Source organism: Dermacentor variabilis, chromosome 4 (genome assembly GCF_050947875.1).
Source record: "Dermacentor variabilis isolate Ectoservices chromosome 4, ASM5094787v1, whole genome shotgun sequence".
Lineage (NCBI taxonomy): Eukaryota > Metazoa > Arthropoda > Arachnida > Ixodida > Ixodidae > Dermacentor > Dermacentor variabilis.
In genome coordinates this window covers 9,578,601-9,598,118 of record NC_134571.1, presented here as the reverse complement: position 1 = coordinate 9,598,118, position 19,518 = coordinate 9,578,601, and the positions used below count along the sequence as shown (strand labels likewise).

General features: G+C 45.2%; 1 protein-coding gene across 1 annotated transcript in view; it reads right to left on the bottom strand.

The window, feature by feature from the left end:
• Nucleotides 1-3,222: 3,222 nt before the first annotated feature.
• Nucleotides 3,223-19,518, bottom strand: part of beag (IC cytokine homolog beag) — a 28,368-nt gene continuing 12,072 nt past the window's right edge. The window contains exons 12-17 of the mRNA XM_075688086.1: nucleotides 16,018-16,335; nucleotides 9,088-9,154; nucleotides 7,878-7,966; nucleotides 6,610-6,721; nucleotides 5,952-5,995; nucleotides 3,223-3,344 (exon numbers count right to left, since the gene is read on the bottom strand). Coding sequence (XP_075544201.1) covers nucleotides 3,311-3,344; nucleotides 5,952-5,995; nucleotides 6,610-6,721; nucleotides 7,878-7,966; nucleotides 9,088-9,154; nucleotides 16,018-16,335 — 664 coding nt within the window. The 3' untranslated portion in view covers nucleotides 3,223-3,310. The remainder of the gene's footprint in view (nucleotides 3,345-5,951; nucleotides 5,996-6,609; nucleotides 6,722-7,877; nucleotides 7,967-9,087; nucleotides 9,155-16,017; nucleotides 16,336-19,518) is intronic.

The following is a 19,518-nucleotide window of genomic DNA, read 5'->3' as shown; positions in this document are numbered from 1 at the left end:
TCGCCTGCAGTGCTACCCGCTTCTCCTGCTCCTCCCTCAGGTTTGCCTTAAGCTCTTCGAACTTAGACGCCCAATTCCCTTCCAGTTTTTGGACAGCTTCCCTGACGCCCTCGCATGACCTGCACGTGACGCTAGACCCCTCCGCGTCTGCTAAATTCTGGAATTTTGTCTCGTCGAGGAAGCACCATCGCAGGTACTCGTCGCACTGCACTTGCTCCCCGTCCCCCGCGGCCTTCACGTTCTTAGACTTCATCGCTAGGCCTACGTCCTTAGGCCCAACGAGCAAGTTCGCCAAATCACTCACGCAAAGCCGACCTCGACCGCTATCCCAAAAAAAAATTGAATGGGATAGGAATGCGAAGGAGTTCCACGGCTTTACTGCGGTAGTGAGGAAACAAACTACTTTGTTTGCTGCATATCCTGGTACGCACTGCAGGTGTCCCGTTGCTGCCATCATTGCTGTAAAAGCAACGAATTCAGCGTTAACGCACTTGGCATAACGCCGGAACATAAAACAGCTTATGCCGTCGGACGAGCGCGATCCAGTGTTGACGCCGTTCTGCTTCATACGGTCGGCTTGGAAACCTGTAAAAATGTGTTCCTCGTGAGTTGGTGTACGTGCTGTTGCAGCCTACTACGCAACAGCTCGGGTCGCACTTCGGCATTGCTCAGAAAAGGCAACAGCTACGCGCGAAACAGTGCACAGACACGCTTTCCATACGCAAGCGGGCCGGTCGTATCCTGCCGGGTCCGCGCTCGCCGCCGCGAGGGTGCCCTAGTAGGCGCGGGAACAACGTTCGCAACCTGCCTATGCAACTGTAATCTTCACCGGGAAACGCTTGCACCAAACGCAATACGCGAATGCGAGCTTTCTTGTTCTCTTTTCTGTCCCCCGCATGGCCGGCGCCGCCGCGACTGCCATCTGGTGGTGCTGCAAGGAACCCAGCAGCGCAGGCCTTCTGCTGCGATTGGTAGAGTTTTTGGCTAGGGAGACGAAGAAATCCCGGCATTTTAGTTATATACAGCCTTGCTGTAAGAAATTGCCCTGATAACACTCGAAGGAGCATTATGGCGATGCCCGCGGGGAGCTTTCTTTGGAGAGGCTTACCGGATACAGTTGGTGATTTTCCTACTACAAAAGCTACCAGCATATTTGGGCTCTACAGTGGAGAATCTGCTTAACCAACGTCTCTAATTCAGACCTTTTACTATTTCCAGCCGAAGACAGCGAAGAGCCGTATACAGTTATGCGCAATGAATCGACGTCGCAGCCATAGAGGACGCACCAGGTTCGGCAGCAAAGACCCTCACGACGCCGTGGACGACACTGATTTTGGTTGATTTTTGACAATTACAGTTGCACCATTCAGGTATACAGTGCCTGTACGTTCCTGTGTTAAATGAATGCTGACTGACATATCATTTCCGACTTCATTTTCTTCCTGTGAATAGAGGTTCTGGACCTTGAAACCTTAAAAGAAGAACTTCCTGGCATTTCTTAGCTCACCCTAGCTTTTATACGGGCAAGTTTTGCTTTTGTTTCCCAGGATGTGTATGTCTTGTGATAGAGATACAGAAGGTGATCACACAGGAGCAGAACATGGGGACAATGTGGGCTGAACAGCAGTGAGAAACATTGAGTAACGCAATAAGTAGCAGCATAGCAAACCACCGCTACAAAGCAAAAGCGGCTATGGAAAGAGGCCTCTACTGCAGGAGATACAGCTTTTGTAGAGTCTTACGTCAGTCTGGATTTTGTTAGAGCATACCACGTGAAAAACAGGGAACCAAATCAAGAAGCGCGGCATGCTGCAATACCTTGTGTACCCGTGTAGCAATACCGCATGATAATCTACATGGATGAAGTGGCATCGCACACGCCACCTCACTAGTGTAGTATTTGGCCACATCCCTGGGTCAGCTTGCAGCAGGCGGTGCTGCCCGGCATATCATCTATGGCTCAAGAAAAGTGACTGCTGTCACCTCCAAGGTGTAAGGGAAATGACACAGCTCCTTACCATGGTGCCCTGTAGCATATTAGTGTGAAATACACTGTACACATTCGTTTATATGTACCGTGTGACTAGTAAATCAAAGATGCTACACTTAACTGTTACGGTTAGTGTGAAATACAAACAAATAGTTCGCACGGCCACACATCTGCCGAACTCACAGGTGAAATCAGCGTATTATATGTCGTACTGAATTATGCACAGTTATACCTTACAGCAGGAACTGCACACGTAGACCAAGTGCTAGCATAGGTCTGCAAGCACTTGGTTTGCAAGCACTGCCACAATAGTACAGCAGAGGAAGGAAGGGTAATTAAAGGGCAGAGGAAATGATATTAAATAGCCCTTTGTTCCTGACCTTTTACTTTCCTGCAAACAGGAAAGTGAGAATGTTGAATAAACAAGCAAACAAAACAAAATATAAAGACACAGATGGATAGTACAGCAGAGGAAGGAAGGGTAATTAAAGGGCAGAGGAAATGATATTAAATAGCCCTTTGTTCCTGACCTTTTACTTTCCTGCAAACAGGAAAGTGAGAATGTTGAATAAACAAGCAAACAAAACAAAATATAAAGACACAGATGGTGCTGTCAAATGGGCACTAAATATAAAGGCAATATCAGTTAGAACTGACAAAGCGTTCTTTTAAAACTTCACAACAATAGTTTCACAGTAATAGGTTAATTTTTAGAAGACAAAATGAAGATGAAAGCTTCATTTTTGAATTTAAAGCCAAAGCCCTGGTGCCAGTATGTCAGTGTATGTCACAGAATACAAAGCATTTTCTTGTAATATCCGACTTAGTGAAAGTTCTTGAAACTTCCCAAGTCCAGTCCTTGGCACATTTAGAACACAATGTAGTCCATTTTCTTCTATAAACGCTTACCCGACATGCGCAGACAGTGTCAAAATTCGTGACATCACAGTAAGCTGGTGCAGGAACTTCCAAGGCGGCGGCACCTGTCTCTTGTCTTTGCATGTTTTCTGGCTCAGCAGGTTTCATTACATGCTAAGAGTGCCCTTTTGGTATTCTAGAAGTGCAATTTTGCCAATGCAGCTCAAATAATTTTGCTCGTTAGTGTACCTTTAAGCACTTATGCATAAAACATGCTTTCATTCCTGTTGACATTTCAATTAGGTAGATTGCACATAGTAGTGAACTTCTAAACAAACCCAGCAGTCATTCCGAACACTAAGGTGCAAGATTGATGTGGGGCTAAGACTTTCACTTTATTCTCCAGTAAGATTCACAGGACAAAATGGATACTCTTGTTTTATGCACAGATGTAGCCAAATTCTAGAATTTTGGTCTTTTGTATTCTGGTGTGGCACTGTAAAAATAAAGAAAACAGCAGTTACAACGAGCAGTGGGGACAGTCATGAGAACAAATTAATGACCAAATGGGCCAGCAACAGAATTTGCATCTAATACAAAAAGATGCAGGATGTATGCTTCGTCATTTTACAATCAAGAAACCAGCAGTACTCACTTTTATTTAAAAAATTCAATCTGTCTACACCTTACCAGGTTACAAGAAATGTGTGTTCTGTGACATAGTAGCAACCCACAGTCCTGTGGCAACTGCAGTCAGTGCCCTGTTCCAGAGTGTGCCACAATTGTGCATACAGGAACAGATAAGGAAGAGTGCGTAATGAGCTATAGTACATCAAATATGAGACTGTTGTTTGATATCGCCATGCTCACACAGTAATTTTGTCAATTTGGAGCTTCAGGCACATGATTACTGGAGTGTACCTTAGAGGGGACGCTCGACTTGCATGCACCCCCCGATATTGCTTTCCCCACGTGGCTTGCATCTCCTGTAAACCGGCTTCACCACGTGACTTTGCGCTGCCGGCGTCAGTGTGATTGCAGACTAGCACGAGAGATGACGCACATGTTGCACTGCTAATGCCACCTAACGGCAAGGTTACTCGGGTAGCCTGTTCCTTTTTGCTGTGTCGGCTAGCTGCGCGGACTTGTTGCACGCTCGCCAGCCATTCGCGGGACCGTCCTGCGAAAGGCTTAGGAGCAGGACACCGGAATGGATAAACACACTCATATGAACACGCCACCGTTTGCGTGACCGTACACATGAACGATTAGGCATTGGTGTCCAGCATGGGGGCCAACATATTCGCTTGCTATTCCGTCGCGGTGAGTTGGAGTTCATCGATTTGTCGTGCACCCATCGGCATGTTCGATTGGCAGTAATTTGGCTGACTAGATTGGTCTAAAAAAGAACAATAAATGCCCTTGTGATTGTCTACACTACCGTGTTGTCGTTCCTCAGTCCCGAGAGCACATTTGAGACTTTACAACCTATGTACACTCGGCATAACCTCTCGGGCATGCCTACTTAAAGCAAGTAGACGAAAGATTTTATTTATAATACATAAAATCTATGTGAAGATACCTAGGGCGTTGTTGCACAACAAAAACCGTTGGCCAACACTGTCAAGTCACATCCACATGGATTGTGAGGAAACATATCCTGATACCCAAGTGACATGCATTGATGGCAAGGGCACTGGCAGCCTTACTGCTGCGAATTGTTTTATCGCTGCTAGTGGCACTTTTATGAGGCCTAAACTCACCCTTACATTTCTGCTAACAAGAGGCCACAAAAGTGCACCTAACGACCGCTAGTGGCTTAAGTTACATAGTGGGTAAAATACTACCTTAACAAATCAAAAACACTAAGAAAATATTCTGCAAGTGCACTTTCCCTTGAAATTCCCAATTTTTCACATAGCTCAAAACAAAATTTAAGAGGCTGGCTACACCACAGCCACATAAGTGAACTCGAGTGAAAAGCATTGAGTCAAGCTAATGCAATTGATGAAGTGCCTCCGTACTGTTAAAAAACAAGGCAGGATGAGAACATAAAACCAGCCCCCAGTGATGCCTACCTTATTTACAGTACACTTGAAAAATGGCAGTCGACCGCTGTGAATAGAAAGCTAATTGCACTGCATGTGGATATGAGACAAGATGCAGACTGGACAACTTTATTCAATCTTCTTACAGATGCCATCTCCTAGTACGGCCCATGTGACCCTACCCTGGACAAGGGCACATGGCTGAGCAGAACTGCCAAGCCAGAGCAATGCATGCACTGCACAAAAGATCCATCAATTGATCTCAGCTACCTCGATCAGATTTTTCATGTCCTGTGTTATCTACAAGAAGTGTGTCTTCTTGAATAGCAATTTTCTCAGCAATCAGAATGTATCTCAGTGCAGAACAAATGCTCGAAGATTTTGATAAGTACACGCTATCACTATAGCTAGACTCAATGCTTTTAAACACAGTGTAACAGCAACAGATTCAATCGGATTTCATTTTTAACTTACTTGGTACATAATTAGGAACACAGACAAAAAAGTACTTTGCGTCATTCATGACAACTATAAACAATAAATAGCTCATTTCATTTTGTACAACTTTTCCTCAAACCATGGGTCAGTTTATGTACAATATCCAGGGATGATGATGTACGGAGTTTTGTCACGCAAGGGCTAATGATGACCAAAGAGCACCAAGAAATTGTGCGATGTAGTCAATCATGCAATCAATCATAAACAGTATTTGTGACATGGGTGTATAGTAGCCTAAAATTTTCACTGTAAATAAGGTAAAATATGCTATATCTGTAAAAAATATGCCAACATATGAAGTGCAGCTATGAAAGGTGATAACAGTAGAGTGTTCTGTTTTGTTGTACATTCCTCTAAAATTTGATGGTCATTCCATCAAATTTTTCTGCTTATGAGTGGTAAAAAAATGCAAGCATGCACTTCATATGGAATTTAACTGTGCATTCTTCTTTCAGTAATGCCTAAGGGTGAAGAACAGGAGCCTTTAGCACCTCAACCTCGGCTTGACTTAAGCCTTGCACAAACAACAAAATCCAGTAGAAAACTGAGGTACATACAGGCCCACAAAGCTGTCTCCTTCAGCCTTTCGACGAGCAATAATCTGCAAAAAAAAAATAAAAATAAAAGCCATTTATTATACCAAGTAATTAAGAGCACCATCTGCGGTATGAAGCAAGGGTAGTGCTAGAAATTTCTGATGGGAGGAGAGGGAGGCACCCCTCTTTAGATCTCCAATTCGGGTATGAAGAATACAACCAACTAAATTATAGGTTTTAATGTACTGAAGTTGCACAGTCAGCTATGAGGGATCCCTTAGTGGAAGGCTTCAACCAACTGGGGTTCTTTAACTTGTACCAGAAGCACAACACACAAGTTTTTGTATCCTACACCCATTAAACTGTGGCTGCTGCGGCCAAGAATTAAACCTGCAATGTTGTGCTGTTATGTATTTGGCAGCAGAACGTTTGCCGGCTGTTGAGAAACGGATGACCAGCACTGAGGCTGGGAAGACAATCCTACTTTATTCTTGTGGACCATGGTTTTTGTGCAGTTTTTGACAAGCCACAGATGGGCAAAAATTTTTGAAGAGAGGCAAGTCCTGGCGAGCGTGGCAATCTTGTCTGAAGGAACCATAAACAGAAAGCAAGTACCGCAGATGGATAAGCGCACAGCAGCAGAATGCCACAGCCACCGAGATGAACAACATGAACACACCTGATTAATCTTCTGCAGCTCTCGGTCGAGCTTGGCCTTGTCATCCTTTTTACCAGCAGCACGACGCGTCTTACGGCCATCTGCCATCTTGACACCATACTGAAAGGCCGCCCTAAAGAAAAAAACCCAGTGCCAGCATGTATGCTTCAAGAGTAAACAGTATGATGGTGTGCCCCGCATCAGCAGCTTCACTGGACCGTTACATAAAATTTGGTTATCATGTTTACCAATTTCTTTAGTCACAGTGTCCGCTGGTGGAGCACACAGTTGAGAGCAGGCAAAAAATCAATGTTAGGCTGTATTGTGAGCAACGCTGCCATGTGGAGGGGCCTAATTCAGTGCTCTGGTATCATTCTTTAATGTGAAAACGGACGTCTTTGCAGCACAGAAATGATCAAAGTATTCAGATTGTTCTGTTATACATGAATTGGTTCAGTCGTTATACATTGGTGCAAGTGTCCTCCACATACTGGATGGTAGGTCTAAACAAACATGTCCATTCAAGTTCTGTTCACACGTGGTGTTTAAGAGATCCACCATTCAGTGGATGTTTGGACCACCACCTGTTTCAGCCTCTGCTGAATGCATTCTGTGGCAGAACCTTCAACAATAATCAGGAGCTTTGGAACTGCTTTGTTGTCTTTTTTCGAATAAATACAGCAAATATTTTTTCAAGCGCAGTATCAAATACCTTGCCAAATTTTAAGTGCACACTCTGAAGAATTTGGCAGAATACACAGGTAAACATATTCATGGGTATTTCTCATGGAATAAATATTTCTGCCACAAGAAAGAAAACGGCATGTACTTATGCACCAACTCAATACATTGCAGAGAGCACGTCAGTTTCAGTCCACAGGCAGCGCGCTACCGTACTGATTATGCTGAGCCATTCTTATGGCACCAGCCAGCTGGGTCGTTTCAGAGCCCTCCAGTGTGTAACATAGACACTAAGCTGTACTGTAAATGTACTTCAAAAGTGAAAGTGAAGGCACAATATCACTATGGACTACAATTATATTTCACAAAATAAAGCTTGAGTTCTGTGTTACGCTATTTCTGCAGTGTTCCAAGAGCCCTGAAACAACCCACTGAAGATGTTATTAAAAGAACTATCTTGCTTTCTTTTTTATGCATTAGTGCCACATACCACACAGGGTTCGATGATGAATTAATCTACCTAGATGTTTTTCCACAGTACATTTACCGCTTCTTGAAAAGCAAGCACATTTTACAGCCCTTCTGTAGCAGCACGAGGCAGTGCTCACTTGGGCAAGGCCTCCTTGTGGCTCATGTACTCGCTGTACTCCTCCTGTGTGTCGAAGTCCCATCGCCCAATGGGACCCTTCTTGTTACCCTGCACAATGTACGCACCCACACGGTCAGTGGCCAGTTGCTCAACTTATGCCCATTTCACCAATAAAGCATGCCAAGAGCAAAAGTGAACGCCCGAATGTCAAAGCTATTTATTAGTATTGTCACGCTGTAGTGACGATGAAAAAAACAGTAATAAAACTGTGAATGACCAAACTGACTTTCTATTGGGCGAACCTGTGCCCACAAAAGCAAGTTACACTCAGAGCACAAGAATAATGGAGAACACAGTCGGCCATCGCCGAAATCTGATCTGCAAGTCAAGCGCATTGGCTTTTATACACGAGTCATTGATGGTTCCAGAATAGTCACTGCTGCCAGCGTGTCTTCCAGAAAGTACTACACAATTTGCACCGTGCATACAACCAGATTACATGAGGTTCGATAACAATAGACAATGGATCAATAACATTCGAGAAACTTCCAATACATGCAGGTGCATCCTGTGCCGAGCAATAATGTTTAAATTTTGTTAGCTGGTGATAAAGTGGTCACCCGAGAAAGGTAAACAACTACACGTGTCAGTATGAACAATTGCTCACACCTTGGCAACCACTTGTCTGTCTGCTGGGCTCATTTTATTTGATGCTTCAGGGACAAATTATGCATGGATTACACAGGGTGTTGCCACTATTTTAGCACTTTAGCCACTCTTCTTTCCAAAGTTCAGCAGTTAGAAGCTGCTAAATACAAGAACGCACATGCTTCAGAGGAGTATGTCCGTTTGTTCTGCCTACATAAAGCAGGGCTCTACACTCTGTGACATATGCATTCAGCACAGCATGTAGAACCTTTACCGATTTTTGCAATAAGTGTTTTACCAAGCATGACTACTACTGCTATTTAGAAGTTTTGTCTCTGCTTATCATTTCTTTTCCCCATTCATGTCCTATGCCCGTTCGCCACTACTTTAACTACAGACAAAAATGAGGTATCTATACTCAATAGTGCAATTAGCTGGTGTGCAATTCCAAATAAATATTCTCCTGAATCCTGTAGCACACACATTGATACCATCTAGTCCTTGTAAGCTCTTCTAGACCACAGCGTCTTCAAACTAGAGCAAGCACATACGAAGAACACGCAATCAATCAACCAACTCACAAGGTCCATTTTTGTGTAGTCCACTTCATCATCACTGTCTGCGACAGCATCTTCATTTTCAGGGGCACTGTGCAGGGAAAAAGGATGCACAAGTTATACAGAGCAAGGTGAAGGGGGTGACAGGCCGCACAACCTTCGAGAAAACATCATCATAAGCCTGCGAAGTAAACGAGTGGATGTTTGCTATTATGCCTAAGGGCAACGTTCCAAATACTAAAAAAAAGTAGATGTTTCCATTTTACGCTACTGGCAAATAATCTACAAGTAGCTGCATGCCTCTGAGAGTAAAATAACAATGTGAAATTTGAGTGCAGAAACTTGGAAGCAGCATAAAAAGTAGAAGACAATGGGTACCCCCAGAAGCACAGAGCATTCAAAGAATTTCCGCTAGAAAGCAAGCTCAAGCTAAAAAAAAAAAAAATACATTCACCAGCGATCACAATACCCCTAATATGAAATCTGAGGGCAGCACTATACATTTTTCATTTAGCAATATATTGGCTGGCATAGACGATCTGTCTCGTGCGGCACGTTGCAAACGGAGTGAAGTGTGGCACAACTGTCCACTAGTCTGGAGACTGTGATGGGCAGCGCGTGGGTAACGCATGAGTGCGATTCACAGCAGCCGCCACAGACAGACCTCCGCTCATGCAGCACTTTGTTTCCATATATGGTATCAGTGGATGAGCTCGCCGCGTGCCTTATCAATGGCATCATCGGTGAACAGACGAAATGTGCTACTCGGGCGCCACTACGCTTTTCTTCTCATGCTTTTGCTGTACCCTCCTCCTCCGCTTTCCTCCTTACGCCCTCTTCGCTATCACCGTCTTTCATCCGCCACTGCGCTACACATTCCCTGCTTCATCCTTCGTTGTGCTTGTTCACTCAGTTACGCTGAAGGACACCAATGTTCGCCAATGCTCAATGCAGGATCAGATGCCCCAGAGCTGCGCCCTAAAGATGTTGCCCAAGTCACAGAACTAATGCCCCCTTCAGCCCTGTAGTGGTGGTGCAGTTAATGTGCTACCAGCACAATGAACAAAGAAACAGTCTGCACTTTTATATAAGTGCACGAACAATGAAGGTAATATGTATCAAGAAGAGAAATACAGTTAGAAATCATGACTCTCCCCTTCACAGAAAGAAAAAAATGGTGGAGAGGTAGGACAAAGACTAAGGTAAGACAACAACTAGAACATAACATTCAATTGCACATGAGATACATTAAAGGGCCTCTCACCAAGTCTGGCCATTTTGAGCTGACAAGCACAGTGCATACAATGCTGACTAACGATCGCATCTGCTAAGTAGTACATTGCTTCGCGTCGCAGAAAGAGCTGAAATTTCAAACCAAATGCTGTTTGCCCTTCTCCTCGCGGGCACCTTACCCCCAGCCGAATAGGTGACGTATATGCACAAGTTCGCCTACAAACATTTTGGGGATGCGCGACTCACGCGCGTCCCCAGATATCTTGTTTTCCCCCCATCTCCTGCAATCTCGCTTCGCCGCGTGGCCTGCGTGACGCCCGCGGCGGTCGATGTGGTTGGGGTGCAGTGCGAGAGGTGGCGCGAGTGTTTCGCTGCTAACGCCGCCTCACGGCAGGGTTACTTGGGGGCGCAGGGGAGAACAGGCTGTCTCTTTCCCGGCGGGTCGGCGAACAGCGTGGACGACCCGCGCACCGCCGACCCATGCTACTGCGAGATCGCCTCGCGTGGCCGCCTTGGAACGCGCCACCGTCCGCGTGACCGTACACGCGAATGACCAGGCGTTGGGATCCAGCATGGGGCGAACATATTCGCTCGCTATCCGGTCACGGTGAGTCGGACTTCTAGATTTGTCGCGCGCCCATCGGCATGTTTTGTGGATGGCAACTCAGCTAGCAGGCATTGATCTATGAAAGGTGCAATAAATGCCCTTGTGATTGTTTGCACTACTGTGTTGTCGTTCCTTTGTCCCAAGAGCACGGAGGAGAACCCCACATCTGGCTGCCCAACGTGGGACTCTTGGGGCATCGGACGATAGTTTTAACAGTTTTGCTTCGTTCGAGACCTCTGTTTGAAGCGAAGCGTAGGGCTAGCGCGGATTTTGATAGCTAGCGTTGGCCGCGTGCTTTCTTGAGCGAGGCGACGGCGGCTGTAGTGTGTATGAACATGTCAACATGCTAAGCCTTTTCACAAGTGTTTTTTTAATGACATTCGTCGGTACGAGAGCCACATGGTCTGCATCCTGGGTGAGCGAGGCATAGCACCCGCGGAGCATATTGGCAAGCCTGAAGCGAGTGAGTACGGAAGCCTCGTGGGTGGTCCGAATTCCTTATGTAAATAGCTTCTTCTATCTCTTTGACTCTGATGAAGTCGCGGCTCTGGGAGCCAGGTGGCCGCGGGCCAATAGTGTCACTACGCATTGATTGGTATTGCGGCCTGGCACCGGGCGCTCCGACACCGTCTAGGACGGTGGGCGCCGTCAACTCGGATGCTGTGTGCACCGAGCGGAGTAGGATCACCTCACAGAGCTGACGCCTCCTCGCGGCTGCCTGTTTTGCGCTCATTTTGGGTGTTGTTTTTGGATGCTGGTTGTTGTCAGGGTAGCGACGCTTTAGGCCTAAAGCTTTACGAAGCTGCCTGTCGCACGTGGAGGGACACAACCTGGTCGACCGTGGTGTTGAGGTGTTGCAATTTGCTTCCCTCATTCTATTTAGCCTCGCACGAATTGAAATTACTCGTTCGACTCAAGGAAGCGAGCTTCGTTCACATGAACTTAGCATCTGAGTAGCTGCCCGATATTTTGCTAGCCGAGTTGAACATCGTACCACATGGGCGATGCGCATGCATAATTCCTCTCCCTTGCACTACTTTAGTGTTTGCCGAGTGTGTTGAATGTCCGCAGCGTGATTGGAGTCACCCCTGGCTTGCTGTCACCTGCACATCGTCTGCGATGCTGCCCCGGACTACGATCGAGCCACCCCGGGCGATGGTGATGCTGTGGCCAGTTCGGCGCAGCGACTTCGGCGGCCTCCTGTATCCAGCTCACAACTCTCGGCGGCAGACAAAAGAGCCGGCGGTCACCGACAGCTACTGCGGCTCTCGCCAGCAGGGCGCGTCGGCGCGAGCAACGCTTGCTCATTCCGACTACTGCGTCGTCGTTTCCGGAGTCCTGGCCTGGAATCGTGCCGCCGAGTCTGCAAAGCTGTCGGTGTGACCGGCGGACGCCAGCAGTGCACCCAAGGACAATGTCGGCTCGCATGCTATGGACAGCGTGGACATTTCCTCGGCGCGGCCACTGTTTAATGTTCTACCTTGTTCGCGAAGCACAGTTTGATGTTAGACCGTGTCACATGTCTCGCCGGAATATGTAGTGATTTAAGGTTGGGGGGATGTGGGGATGCGCGACTCACGCGCGTCCCCAGATATCTTGTTTTCCCCCCCATCTCCTGCAATCCCGCTTCGCCACGTGGCCTGCGTGACGCCCGCGGCGGTCGATGTGGTTGGGGCACAGTGCGAGAGATGGCGCGAGTGTTGCACTGCTAACGCCGCCTCACGGCAGGGTTACTTGGGGGCACAGGGGAGAACAGGCTGTCTCTTTCCCGGCGGGTCGGCGAACAGCGTGGACGACCCGCGTGCCGCCGACCCATGCTTCTGCGAGACCGCCTCGCGTGGCCGCCTTGGAATGCGCCACCGTCCTCGTGACCGTACATGCGAACGACCAGGCGTTGGGATCCAGCATGGGGCGAACATATTTGCTCGCTATCCGGTCGCGGTGAGTCGGACTTCTAGATTTGTCGGGCGCCCATCGGCATGTTTTGTGGATAGGAACTCGGCTAGCAGGCATTGATCTATGAAAGGTGCAATAAATTCCCTTGTGATTGTTTGCACTACTGTGTTGTCGTTCCTTCATCCCAAGAGCACGGAGGAGAACCCCACAACATGTACATATATGCTGTGATGTTGCTCATAGTGACGTGTGACTTAGAAAATTATTCAAGGCAACATCTGTTACCTGTGTAATCTGTTGCTTCAATAGATGAATTAAAGCTAAAGAAAGGTGGTGGTCCCGGTTTCGAGTCCCGGACCAGGACGAATTTTTCTTCAACTGCGAGGCTTTTCTTTTGAGAAACCCGTACGGGTTTCCTTCGCAGCAATTGATATGATTGGGAGGATGTCTCATTTACTCTTAATTAATTACTTTTCTCCACCTTGCGGGTTTCCGCAGAACTATTACATGCGACAAGAGTGTACGACGAACATAAATGATAGGTCATGTTAGCAATGTCGTGACATGCGTCAAGTAGGTCTTGAAACAGCTATCAACATCTTGATACTCTCATGGTTATTTCGTTAACTTTGTATGTACCAAAACTGGCATAGTATGACAAGAATGTATGACGAACATAACTGACAGGTGGTGACATGAATGTCATGATATCTGTGTCAAGTAGGTCATGAAACAGCCGCCGACATCTTGGTGCTCTCATGGCCGTTTCGTTAATTTGTTAGGCTCCCCGTATACTGTTTTGCATAACATTCGTTCGATTTCCACAGGGCGTGGGATCTGCTGGCTTTCTTATATGTTGGTTCCTTCACACATTACAGTGGATTATGAGATGGGAAAACGTTCACCGCAATGCATTAAGATTAATTTTCAGCTAGTCATCACGATTTACCCACAGAACTCATGAACAGTGGTATATCAACTGTCAACACAAGAGCAAAGTTCCTACAGGAGTTTTAAGTTTATATTTATTATAATCAATAATTATTTACTTATTGACTCATTAACGTGTCTCACACTTTCGACATTTAGAAACACAAAAACCAAACACAACAAGCATCTTACAGAATATAGACTTCATAGTACGTAATCTTTTCCCATCTTAATTTTTTCCTAGAGGTGTAGGGAGTGGAATTTACCAACAATTGTCCTTGTTAATACTAGTGCCTTTTAAATTGTTTCTTTTGGGTCTTGTGAATTCCATTTCTATTAATCACAACATTGCTTCGCGATGTTGTGTGTTTTTTTTATTTGTATGGCAATTTACTATTGTAAGTGGCTGAGCATATTCGCAACACAATTTCAACATATGAAATCCCTGTAATATCTATATAATATGCCTCACATTATTCCTTGTAATATGTTCAAGCCATATTTCTTTCATTCTATTCTTCTTTGCAATTTATTATCAAACCTCTACACTACTTTGTCACTATGTATTATGTGCATCTCATTTTTGTTTCTTTCATGTAATAGTAACCTGAATTTTAAGTGTTGTTGAACCCTGCAAGCAGAAATTATGCATGTGACCTCATACAATGTCTCTATTCCTGCCACAGCGACCCCTGGCAGCCTAGCCCCGGGCACCAACAGCAATACCCGTTGGACAAATAAAGTTTGTTCCTATCCTATCCTACATAAAAGCTAGAGCAGTATGTTTAAATAATAATAATAATAATAATAATAATAATAATAATAATAATAATAATAATAATAATGTGTGTGTAAGGACGCTTACACACACACTGTGAGGACCAGGGATCCTTACAGTTAAACACTCATTTTAATAAAAATATGATGCTAGCTACACAATATCTGCTTGAACAGGCGGTTTATGCACATTGGCAGGCGGTTTATGCACATTGGCAGACTATTTTTGTGAATAATTTTGACCATAGCATAATTAACAAAAACTTCAATTTTTTTTTTTCGTAACACAATTATGATTGACAATTTTATTTATAGACAACCTCATTTTGTTCGATTCCTGTTGGAGTGCTTCTGTTCCGAGATATTGCTAATCAAATTTGACGCTCACTCAGCTAATTTTTCATTCAGGAGCATGGATCTCGACACATTGTCAAGCAGTGAGGAAACGTTAACATTAGGAGAAGGGAGAAAGTCAGTCACTGCTTGTTTTCACCAGCCAAAAGCATGAGCACAGTTGCTATCAGCTTCACCCAGCTTGCAAACATGTGCCACACATAGTAAGCTATGTCCCAATAAGGGCTCGACATGGACATAACAGAAGGCCATTCTGAATACAATTTATTTGTTCCAAGGTACTACAGTAAGCAGCACGAAATGTGTTTTTTCTTCAGGTTGCCAATGTGGCCAGCTCACCACCCCTCACGTGTTTGCCGTGAGCCACTGATGCATGCTGAAATGTTTCAAGCACTTACAGCTAGGACACAATGCACGTGCACTCCACTTATTCAAAAAGTGAATGAACAGCTCACAGATATCCATTTCAACATGTTACTACCTTATGAAAAGCACTTTGAGATTACACATGCAAAACCAGTTCACGCCACCTGCTACCTCTGGGTGAAATTTGTGGGCTTGTTACAAGACAGCGAAACAATGTTTCTACCAAATGCTAACCATGCTCAGCATTTGGTGAGCAGCTCCTGCAATCAGAGCTGCCAACTATTCTCCTTTCGTTTTTCAATTTCCCTCCTTCCATACTGCACACTGGCGATGTGTTAGACAGCAACAGTGCAGTCAGCAAGCTGTTTGCTTTCTTCTCAATGACTTTCTCCAGAATTGTTCTCTTCAGTGAGAAGCAGTGTGTTTATTGCATCTTTCCTCGCTCTATCTCTTCTGGAGTAAACAGTCTTGCAATGGGAAACATGTAAAACAGTTACTATTGCAGAGAGGACGACTTCAATTTAGGCATCTGAATGGATGCAGGCACATGAGTTTTTTGTAGTGTTCAGCATCACTGGAAACTCCATGTGCAGAGCGCTGTTTCCAAGTCAAGAGATGGAGACATGCTGATGTGTTCTAGTAGGACTATGAATGCTATCAGGAGCCTGCTTTCTTAAGTGTGCCGTTTTGATTTAGCAACGAAATGCTCCGAAATCGATAGTCTCTAACTTCCATTCTTAATTTTATATTTTTAACAATTATGACTAGTGCAAAACATGGTCAACACTCACCCAGGGTAGCACTCTGCATAGCTCTCAGGCAAGTCTCGTTCCAGCTTGCTGGTCAACTTAGCCTTGAGGCGGCCACTGTCCTCGCGCTGCTGAGCTACTGCAGCTGCATCAGAAGCACTGGACCAACGTGTGTCGTGACTGCGATGTCCGCTGCCGCTACCTCCACTGCTGCGTGTCGCAGCCCGCTCATCCTCCAGGCTGGGCTTCTCAAAGTAGGATGACCGCTTGCGGTCTCGGTCACGCTCACCCTCCCGTCTGCTGCCATGCTTGCCCTCTGTGCTGGCCTCAGGGACATAATCACCTGCATCCTCAAAGATGCTGCAGTACAAAGACAGTGTAGTCATCTATGCAAGAGATCCCTCAACAGAAGAGACTTTTTCATCATGCCCAAGTAGTGGTGGTTTTAGATTTCTCTGTGCCTTCTAGCACACTTTAAGGCTCCCTGACATAGTTTTTGTCGTACACCTAGACAGAGAGAGCGATTCTCAAGTAATGCTTACTCACACGAATTTCGTGTCGGCACATGATAATAACACGTATAATACGTAACTATAGTAACGCAGGTACGAGTGGTTAAACATTAACTTCCCCTCAAGCCACGGCATTCCCCTCAACTTCTATGCTGTGCGGCCATCGCTATGTCTGGCCTCCTTCAACTGGTGATGCAAGTGTTGTCTACTTCCGGTTGATGTGAACCGAGCGGGTGCCCATGTCCCTTCCCTAAGCAGTTTTTATCGTTAGGCGTGGGCAAAATTTAAAAAGAAAGTGCGCACAGTAGATGCTGCTGACGCAGCGGCACTACAAACAATGCTCACTGGCTCTTTTTTATTATTTATTCCTACATGAAGCGAAAAGAGACGAATGCCGCCGCGGGCATTCACCACATTGCTATGAACGATATGCGATGTACAAACTACAAAATAGTTAATAATCACCTGATAACATGAAAATATCTAATACATTTACGGTTGTTCCTATATTACACTCATAAGATATCTTTGTGGTTGTGAGCAGAAAAGAAAGTGCTGCCGCTCACTTGTGAATGTGGTGAAATGGGCTATTTATAACATCTTCGCCACTGTATAATCTAAAAAAGGAATTACACAGAAAAAGAATGTGCATCCATTGGAAATCGAATCCATACTTTCCGAGCGGGAGATGGAGACAGAACTACTACGCCAAAGTCCAACTCAAGATTGCGGCTTCCTGACGGACGTCATGACACGTTATGAAGCACATCCATTTTCCTTCGAAGTGCTTTTTTTCCAGATCTCGGCTTGTCAGGATATTTCTCTGCTACCATTCTGGGCAAATGTACAAAACTTAGCTCGCTGATAAACGCGGAATCTGCAGTTACTGCTGAAAGCGCCGTTCTTTTCAAAACTGCAGGTGACCGCTGTGTTAACCAAGGAGGCTGCTGACACTGACACTGACGCAGTGTTGACAGCGACGTGCAGCACTCGCATCTTCTACAGTGTGTAGTCACTGCAGTTAACTCCCAGCACAGACATTCAGTGCAAGACGAGTTTAATACAGTGCTGGTACTAGTGATGTTCCTGCCACCAAAGAAGACATCGATGTTCCTATTTTCATGTGAGAACCCCTCTGGCTCCGACTGCCTGACCCACTGCCAGAGCTGAAGCAGATAATCAACATTCTTCCTTTCTGTTGTGCCAACCCGCTGCGCTATATTTCAAGATGGTTCTTATTTCTAAGGGTACACAAATTACTATGCATGCATATGCTATTAAAAATATGATTAATGCAGCGGCATGTTTCCAGCATTCCCGATGACGCAATGTGGGTAGCCAATCAGATAGCTCGCCTGACTGATGTCACACGTGCCTGCTACATAGCAGGGAACAGGGGTGGGGTGCTGAAAACCCAGGGGTGCAGCACCGCTGCAATCAGTAGCAATGCACATTTTTAAAACCTTACAATAAATTACACACTCTACGCAGAACACTTTAATGTACCACTTAATGATCAGAAAGACCTATCCTAATGACTCAGCATGTTTGTACAAAATCAACAATATAGTTTCAGGATTTCTTCAAGATAACTTCAATTCACATAAAGAATGCCAAAATGGTTTTAAATGCGCAATAAGCATCACATCACCACGAAAACTGGACCAGTCAGCTCCTTGTAACGGCAGTGATCATGTTAGCAGGCATGTGCTGGAATGCAGGCCCTAGCAGAGATATCTCAGGGCATCGCGTTGAACAACAACATATTCTGAACATCCCTGTGCCACACAGCTCATCTTGGAGAAAAAACTTCATTGCTTTATGAAGGTTATATCGCTGCCTAAATCTTTAAGTTAGTCGAACGTAAGCTGAACACAGTCGCTCATGGCAATAAAAGTACTACATATGTTTAAAGACAGCTATGCAAGATCTCAGCAAATGTGCTGCTAGCAGCTCCTGTGTTGGCATCAAGCACAAGGTGAACAGTAGAAATAATCTCTTTGAGGGCACAGATAATGAGTGTGCACCCTGATGTGTGGAAAAACTGTACAACTCTCCGTTCTGCCATTTGGCACATATAACCAAAGTGCCCAGGAGAGTGTACAATGCAAATTTTGTTGAGCTCCATAAACCTTTAATGATTTATGGAGTTGCCTTTTAAACCTTTCAGTGTCACTGACACACCAATACGTTTTCCTGTTTCTGTCCTGTCATGTCACTGACGTACCTGTACGTTGTGATGCACGCCGCAACACAAAGTTGGCAAGCTTTGAGGTGGCTCTGCTATCTATTGCTTCGTAGTGCAAGGCTACCACTCTTACATGTTTCCTTCATTTGTCATACGTTTGTAGAAGGCTATTTTTGACATTGACAAGGTGGCTCTATCGCAGAAGCGTGCGCACCAGAACAAAACTAGGCAGTAGATACAAAACGAAGAGAGGAATGTGGGGACCACGCTAAAAGTGCCATTTGCCATTATCCATGTCATTTTTTTGCCTTCTGCATAATCGAAATAAACAATTTATTCATTTTACGGTATAATAAAAGCAAGGAACTGACTCTGGAAGTGCATCACGTCTCAAACAACCTGAAACTGAAAGGGTTAAGTGGAGTGATTGCATTCCCTTCACAGAACAGTTTTAACAGCCAAGATTTGTCGCCGCATGCATGACACATCCTCAGGTTTCCCAAAAAAAGACAGTTATCAAAAGTCATTGGTATGTAGCCAGCATAGAACCAGTACTATTACATATGCTGAAATACAAACAAGTATAAAAATAAATCGAGCTGCGCCTTTCTATTCCCACACAACCAGTGCATGAGATAGTCATTATTCAGCCTCACATACTGAATTTGCTTAGTACTGCCAGCTACAAACTAATGCTACACCCTGCTAATAATGTAATTGGGGACATTGATGGCATTTAATGTCCCAAAGCTACATAAGGGCTGTGAGTTGAGTGCGTAATGGAGGGCTCTTGATTAGTTTTAAAAGCGAGGGTTTTCTTTACCAAAAGCACTCTCGCATTCC